At 32.8% G+C, this 7,998-nt stretch overlaps 2 protein-coding genes across 3 annotated transcripts; both read left to right on the forward strand.

Annotated features, from left to right (window-relative positions):
• Nucleotides 1-432: 432 nt before the first annotated feature.
• LOC140918885 (uncharacterized) lies at nucleotides 433-2,021 on the forward strand. Its single transcript, XM_073363755.1, has one exon. It carries the CDS (start codon nucleotides 540-542, stop codon nucleotides 1,725-1,727), a length of 1,188 nt encoding a protein of 395 aa, XP_073219856.1. The 5' UTR covers nucleotides 433-539; the 3' UTR covers nucleotides 1,728-2,021.
• Nucleotides 2,022-4,087: 2,066 nt separating this feature from the next.
• On the forward strand, nucleotides 4,088-6,383 carry LOC101497007 (uncharacterized). 2 transcript variants are annotated; one of them, XM_073363756.1, is made up of 3 exons: nucleotides 4,088-5,370; nucleotides 5,982-6,070; nucleotides 6,159-6,383. In XM_073363756.1, the coding sequence occupies exons 1-2, from the start codon at nucleotides 4,200-4,202 to the stop codon at nucleotides 5,990-5,992; spliced, it is 1,182 nt and encodes a 393-aa protein (XP_073219857.1). In that variant the 5' UTR covers nucleotides 4,088-4,199; the 3' UTR covers nucleotides 5,993-6,070; nucleotides 6,159-6,383. The 2 variants fall into 2 exon arrangements, with proteins under 2 accessions (XP_073219857.1, XP_073219858.1); XM_073363757.1 differs by having other exon boundaries at nucleotides 6,173-6,383.
• Nucleotides 6,384-7,998: the final 1,615 nt, after the last annotated feature.

Consider the following 7,998-nt stretch of genomic DNA (forward strand, 5'->3'; position numbering starts at 1 on the left):
TCTTTTAAATTTCTATAGTATCATAATACTTCGCAAATCAATTATTACTCTTTTCTAAAATCCAAATCGTAGTATGAATAATCATTCTTTAAGTTTTATTTATATTTCAACTATATTTTAAAATAACAGACAAACATTCATGTTATAGATACAAAATTAAAATAAAAGATAAATCTTTAAATTTTATTTCAACTAATAAATACTAATATCAGGTTGAATATTATTACTCTCATTTAAATTCAAGACATTTGTATTTAGACTTCTGACAATAATTATATAATTTCATTTATAAATCAAAATTATAATAATAATAAAAAAAGTGACAAACGAACACCTAAATTTAAACTCATCTAAATTTTTATTCGTAAAAAAAAAAAGAAGATAAAGGGAAAAATTAAATTTGATTAAAATTAAAAAATCAATTTTAATTTTGCCTACCATTTTATGGGTCCTAATGCGTCTTCCATTTGAGACACCGAAGCGCTTCCTTCATCGTTCACAGTTCACAGCTTAATTTCTGAAATTTGAGTTAAAACCTGATGCTGAAATTCTTCAGTACCACCGCTCTTGTTTCCAGCAATGGCAACATTAAGCTGCTATTGACTAAACCATTTTCAATTTCATTATTCTCTCTCAATTTCAAATTCTGTTCCACTTCCACCTTCGACCCACACGCATTCACAGTTTCTTACCTCATCGACACTTGTGGTTTCTCCCCAGAAACCGCTTCCAATGTTTCTCAAAAGATCACTCTCACCAACACCCAAAAGCCCGATTCTGTTCTCGACTTCTTCAGAACCTTCGGCTTCTCCAACTCTCAATTACGCGATATCCTCAGAAGGGAAATAGGGTTACTCTCTTGCGACCCCAAAAAGGTAGTTTTACCAAAGTTTCAATTTTTACTTTCAAAAGGTGCTTCTAACTCTGATATTGTTCGCATTGTTACTGCTAGCCCTAGATTACTCAAAAGAAGTTTAGAAAATCATATAATCCCTGCATATGAATCTGCCAGAGAGATTCTCCAATCTGATAAACAAACCATTGCTTCTGTTAAACGTTTTTGTTACCTTTGTCAAGATGGTGTTGAAAGTAATATCAAATTGATGCTTGATAATGGAGTTTCTCACTCAAATATAGCTAGGTTGTTTAATTGGTGGCCTAGTATATTTTGTTCATCTGATTTGTTGATAACTATTGAGGAATTGAAGGAACTAGGTTTCAATTCTACAACTTCGGCTTATAGTTCAGCATTTCTTGCCAAGAGAACTGTTACTAAAGACAAGTGGGCTGAGAAAGTTGAAACCTTTAAGAAATGGGGTTGGTCTGATGAACAAATTATTCGCACGTTTAGAAAGCAGCCTTTCATTATGCTCGTGTCGCGTCATAAAGTCAATGCTATCATGAGTTTTTGGGTTTATCATTTAGGTTTTGATTCTTTGGACATTGTCAAATGTCCTGCAATTCTTCAACTCAGTCTCGAGAAGAGGATTATTCCTAGGGCTTCGGTTGTGCAGTTTCTTGCTTCAAAAGGCCTGCGACGAAAGGGTGCAAGTAAATACACACCGTATCTTCTATCTGAGAAGTTGTTCCGGAACAAGTTTGTGAAAGGTTTTGAGGAGCATTCTTCTTATTTGTTAAAGCTTTATGAGGAAAAAATTAGTGTTGCAGATAGCAGTCAGGAACGGCCTTCAGCTGGTGTAAACCATCTTGATCAAATTTTGGTTTGATTTAACCATTCCCTTGAAATATTTGCCTGCGGATGATGTTTGACAATACTCACAATAGTGTGATTAACAATCATGCTAGCTATTTTTCGGCACATGTTATTTCTTATGAGATTTCCTTTTCCTACAGAATTTTGACGGATTTTAAGAACAGAATATGTAGTTAGGTGACTCTCCTCACATTACTAATCTAGCTTCAACTAGAAGTTTGTGAAATGTTTCAACGTGAATAAAACTTTGAATCTTTCGATTGCAAATAACAGGGATTGAGGAACAACACTTGTGTGTGATTTCGACCAATTATGCATCATGTTTTCTCATTCTCTTGAAATGCTAGTCCAGTCTACATCAAAACATTTCAAATGGTCTTGTGTGTGGTCGCATATTAGTTTTGTGAGAAGGATTTTTTCACATTCCTATTGTGTTTAATTCAATTATTCATCATGTAAATTATGCTTTCCTTGTGAACTTAGCTCAGTTAGCTGTAAACCTTACATTTAATCCAACCCTCCTGTTGGAAATGCCATCCCAATGGGTTGTAAACATGAAAACAGGAGAAGCCTTTTTTATTTCCTCCAAGCACATATTGTGTTTGGAATTGAGCCTGCTTGACAGCATCAACACCGAAATCAGATGGTTCTGGAACAATGTTTTGTTAAGGTAGATTAATAAAATATGAAATCCATGGTATGCTTGTTTTTTAGTAGAGGATGTTGAAACTTATGAAAAAATGACTGTTTCAGCAGTAGTTTCTCAGATATCTTGTAAGAACAGACCAAACCGATGTTGTATACACCATTGTTCAGCAATTGGACATGTGTAGTCTAATTGAGTATTTATTTGCAACTGTCCCTGAAAGCAGACGTGGGTTGAACTTGAGAGTGTCTCTTTTTGGTTTGGCATTGAATGATTCACACTGAACTTAAACAGGCCTCCCAGCTAAAGTGACAACAGGTTGGCAGTTGGAAGCATTACATGAAAATTGTTATTTTCAACAAACACTCTCAGACAACTTCAACCCTGTCTCCCCTATCTTCCACTTGTTACGCCAGGAATTTCTGGTCCATCTATTTAAGGCATTAGTTTTGGATTTTGATGTTCTTTTGCGATTGTTGTCCAGTCATCATTTGCTTTTTATACTTAATGTAATGATTCTGTGGCCTTGTCCATCTCCCATTTGAATCAATCCTTGTTTTTAGAATTAGAAGAATCTTGCCGGTGCTCATCTCTTCCTTTGCTGGTGTTATCTCTTCGATTCACCTAATACTGTTCTTTCAATTTCTCCTCATATGTTTTTTCATGGAATGAATACTCCCTTTCTCTTGTTGATGAGATTAAGGTACATAGACGTTGATTAAATATTAAAGGTGCTAGTTTCCTGTCTAACCTTTTGCTGAATTTTATCATTTATGCTCTTAGTATGTAGTGCTGCAAGGGAGGGAGGAATATTCAAATCGTGCAATATTGATCAGTCTCTAATGCTTTTGAAATTGTGGGATTATATAAATGAGACTATAATTTCAAAGTTCAAAATATAGTGGATTATACTGACGAGACTATCTTTTTCAAAGTCCAATCTTTCAGTGTGTTGTGGAGTGGCCTGAATTGCCATTGCTTCTGCATATGCAATTACTAGATATGCAGCTTTCAGTTTGGGATGTCTCAACCACTTGAACTACTCCTTGGTACTTTCACTCGAATTGATTCTAGAGAAAAACCTTTTTATTTCTATCAATTTGAGTGGTCATAGTGCGATGTTCTATTGGTTTTCCACTTTGTTGCGTTGTTGTTTTGATTTTCCGTCGTGTTGAGGTGATTTTTTTTCTTCAGATTAATAAATAAACTTTGATTCAATGCAAATTCAATCAACGACTATCGTGTTTTCAACGTTACAGCTCTAAATGCATGAGTATTGCGGACATCTTGATTTTTTCTTATTTGTAGGTTTTATCACTTTTGTAGAGATTTTAGTTGTTTTATACTATAAAACTAAATGTTATGAGTTTACTCGCAAATTAATTCCTTTTTATTTTAACAACTTTGAATTGTATAATTGATTGATATGATTTCTACGATTTGAATGAATGAACAAATACCGTTTTATTAGTAAAAAATGTGTTGTAGACTAAAATTTAAAAATTACTTGAAATTTTAACGATCATCAATTATACAAGTATAAATTAACATATTGAATGTCAGTTTAACGAGTTGAATATTAAAAAATACTTTTATTTTTTTCGTATTTTTAATTAATTGACTTGGATCTAGTAATTGTAATATTTTTATGACTTTTGAATATAAAAAAAATAAAAATAAAAACACCTCTGTAAAATTAAAAAACTAAGCGTAAGCTTTGAACATTTTTGAGCACGAAACCTTTCATATTGATAGCGTAACTCGTCGAAAGTATTTCCATACCTATATGTCTATGTGCTCACTCCTATTCCCATCCCCATTCCCTAATCGGTCGTTTCAATGCTGATTCGAAAACTCCACAGTGCCACCCACAAACCCCTCAAAGCTATGCTCTTCACAAAACCTTCTCTTCTATTCAAACTTCAACAACTCCAACGCTATCCATCAATTTCATTTTTCAATTTCTTCTGCACTTCCACCTTCGATCCACAATCTTTCACCGTCTCTTACCTCATCAACAATTGTGGCTTCTCCCCTCAAACCGCACTCAAAGCTTCCCAAAAAATTACTCTCCACAACTCCCAAAAGCCCGATTCAGTTCTCCACTTCCTCAAAACCCACGGTTACTCCAACTCTCAAATACATGATATCCTCAGAAGGGAACTATGGATACTCTCTTGCGACCCCAATAAGGTAATTTTACCAAAGTTTCAATTTTTTCTTTCAAAAGGTGTTTCTTCCTCTGAAATTGCTCACATGGTGATTGTTAGCCCTAGAATCCTCAGAAGAAGTTTGCAAACTCATATAATCCCTACTTTTGAATTTGTAAGAACCTTCCTTGAATCTGATAAACAAACCATTGCCTGTATGAATCGTTTTCGTTTTGTTTGTTCTGATCGTGTGATTAATAATGTGAAAATGTTGATTGATGGTGGAATGTCCAAATCCAAAATTGCTATGTTGTTTCGTATTTGGCCTAGGATATATTGCTCTTCCACCCTGATGAAGACTGTTGAGGAATTGAAACAATTGGGTTTCAATACTTCAACTGCTTCTTTTGGGGTGGCATTGCTTGCCAAGATAAGTGTCACCAAAACCAAGTGGGCTGAGAAAGTTGAAACCTTTAAGAAATGGGGTTGGTCTGATCAACATATTATTTATGCTTTTAAGAAGCAACCTTTCTGTATGTTATCATCCACTCATAAAATCAATGCAGTCATGAGTTTTTGGGTTGATAGCTTAGGTTGGGATTCTTTGGACCTTGTCAGTGCTCCTGTAGTTATTCAATGCAGTCTTGAGAAGAGGGTTATTCCAAGGGCTGCAGTTCTGCAGTTCCTTGTATCTAAAGGTTTGAGAAAAAAGGATGCGGCGTTATCGGAACCATTTTCTATTCCAGAGAAGTTGTTTCTGAAGAAGTTTGTGACATGTTTTAAAGACGATTCTTCTCATCTGTTGAAGCTGTATGAGGAAAAAATGAATCTTGCAAATAACATGGAGAAGTCTTCATCAAGTATGTAACTTATCAAATCAAATTTTTGGTGTGAATCGACTAACTTGTATTACTGTGTAGTTTCACTGAAATACTAGTGCTGTGATGTCTGCCAAAACTCCGATTATCAATAATGCTAGACAATTTTGGTTTGATCTCTGCCAAAATATGACTTCAATCCTGAATTATTGAGATTAGTATATGTTATTTTAGGTTATAGGATTGCGATGTCATTTGTTTTTACTTACAAATGTTATGTTTTTGTCAGTAATGTATCTTATGATTCATAATAAGATTCGATTCTCGAATGAGAAAACAGGTCTTCAGATTCACAATTTGAATCTCTATTTGATAACTATGATTGGGAGTGTGCAACTTGCATGAAAGTTTTGGACAATTTTGGGAAAAAGTGGTCAATGTGGCCAAATTGTGGTTTGTTATATAGTTTGACAGGAGGCTGTCACATAGTGCAATTTTATGGCGAAACAACAATGTTAATGTTTTAGAGTAGGATCTGTGGAGAATGATCCTAAGATATGCAATGATATGTAGTGGTCTATTCTCAACAGAGTGTCTAATAGATTTACTAGTACGCAATTTATAGCTTTTCTACAAATGAAATGCCAATGCAGATACGAAGTAAGTAGCTAGTAACTACCTCACTTGTTTGGGCATGAAGTCCAAGCCAAATAAGCGCACACTAGCTTGTGGAACAGAACAGGTACACAATTATTGTCTCTGATTGCGAATTCATGACCCGAAGTCCTTAAGGAGTAGCCACAGAAACTGATTAACTAACTGACTTGTAGTGTTATGTTTGCAGGCCTAGCCTTAGTTCTGCTAGCTCTTCATAAGCACATGAAAAGGGTCCTTTAGCTACATTAAAAGTGGGCATTAACTAGCTACTACAATCCCCAAAATGATTTGGTATTGCAATTATCATTTTATATACAATATGTTGTATGTAATATACATATAAAAAATACAACACGAAAGTGAAATATTTTATTAAAATCTTAAAAAGTGTTATTTAATTATCATTGGTTTGACTACGGTTGAACTATTAAACCTTAAATTGGTGCCTTTACCGGGTCGGTTTTCCAAACATTCTCAAGTTACCATTACCGACAACGTCGTCGTTTTCGATGGTGTTGAAAGCAACAATGCGAGAGTTTGAAGATAAATAAGTTTAGTCCTTATAAGTTTAGTCAATGTTAAAATATTTTATGATATTTTTGCAGATATATTTACAATATTATATAAAGTTTTTGCGAAAAAAATGAATTCAAAATTTAATTTATATGTCTATATTTTCATTATTTTTATGTTGAGTTTATGACGTTTAAAATATATACAATTTATTTCACATTAAAAAATTCCATTGTTTTTTTTTTTTAATGTTTTAAAAATGCTTATAAAAAATTGTTTAAAAATATAAACGTTGAAGGACAATTAAACATACATCTTCTAAAAAATGTAGTTTTTTTAACATGGACTAAAAATTAATTTTACCCTTAATATTTTAATCTATGAACTCTACTTCTTATTATTTATTTTTCAAAAAACTATTTATACATCATTATTTGAGTATTCAATTACTTTTCTTCAGATCAATCCAATTTTGTTTTTTTATCTTGGTTATAAAGGGGTGATTTGAGAGTCTAAAAAGTAAAAAATTGACCCGAAGTAATGTTAGGATGGTCACATAGCACACAACATAATCCAACTTAACCCATCTTTTTTAATATCTCTCTAGCTTTTAGAGTAACTACACGCAGAAAATAAAATATTATTATTTTTGAACGAAATATAAAGAAAAATGGTAATTAAAAAATTGATATATGTGATTTTAATTTTTAATTACATCAATTTTTTCACTAATATTTTTGTTTATATTTGATATATTTGATTATGGAGGCAGTATAAGAAGAAGAAAAAATTATGATTTACTTAATTAATTTATCTTGTCTCAACAAGTTTTGTTATTGGATCTGTCCCTCAAATACAGATAATTTGCAGAAACGCTTCTTTGGTTGGTTGAATGCTGCTGCTATTCCAAAACTACAACTTGCCACCCACAGCATTTGTTTACGCCAAAGCTATGCTATTTGCTAAAATACTATGCCCAAATCCATATATGTGTATAGGAATACTTGAAAAATGTTTTCCAGTATACACAGGAAACCTTACTCCCTCCTAAAATACACTTTGAAAATATTAAAAAAGTTTTTCAGTACATAAATATTAAGGTAAATCTTAAACTCTATTATCACATTCTTTACGTAAAAACACGAGTTTTGAATTTGCTTTTTTAATTTTAAGGAATCTAAATTGAATTTAATAGATAAAAAAATTATTTAAAAAAAAAGAATAAAATAAGTATTTTATATAAAATATAGGGTAGCAGGTTAAGTAAGTGTGGGGGGGTACAGCTAAAGTTTTCTTGTAGTAATTGTGCCATTCTTGAGGAGTTGAAGCAAATGAGTTTCAATTCTACATTCCTCTCAAGAAGCTTACAGAATCATATAATCCCTGCTTATGAAATTCTAAAAGGGTTCCTCCAATCTCATGAACAAACCATTACCCGTGTAATTTGTTATTCTTATAGAGTTGCAAGTAATGTCAAATTGTTGCTTCATAATGAAGTTT

This window comes from Cicer arietinum, chromosome 7 (assembly GCF_000331145.2).
Source record: "Cicer arietinum cultivar CDC Frontier isolate Library 1 chromosome 7, Cicar.CDCFrontier_v2.0, whole genome shotgun sequence".
Lineage (NCBI taxonomy): Eukaryota > Viridiplantae > Streptophyta > Magnoliopsida > Fabales > Fabaceae > Cicer > Cicer arietinum.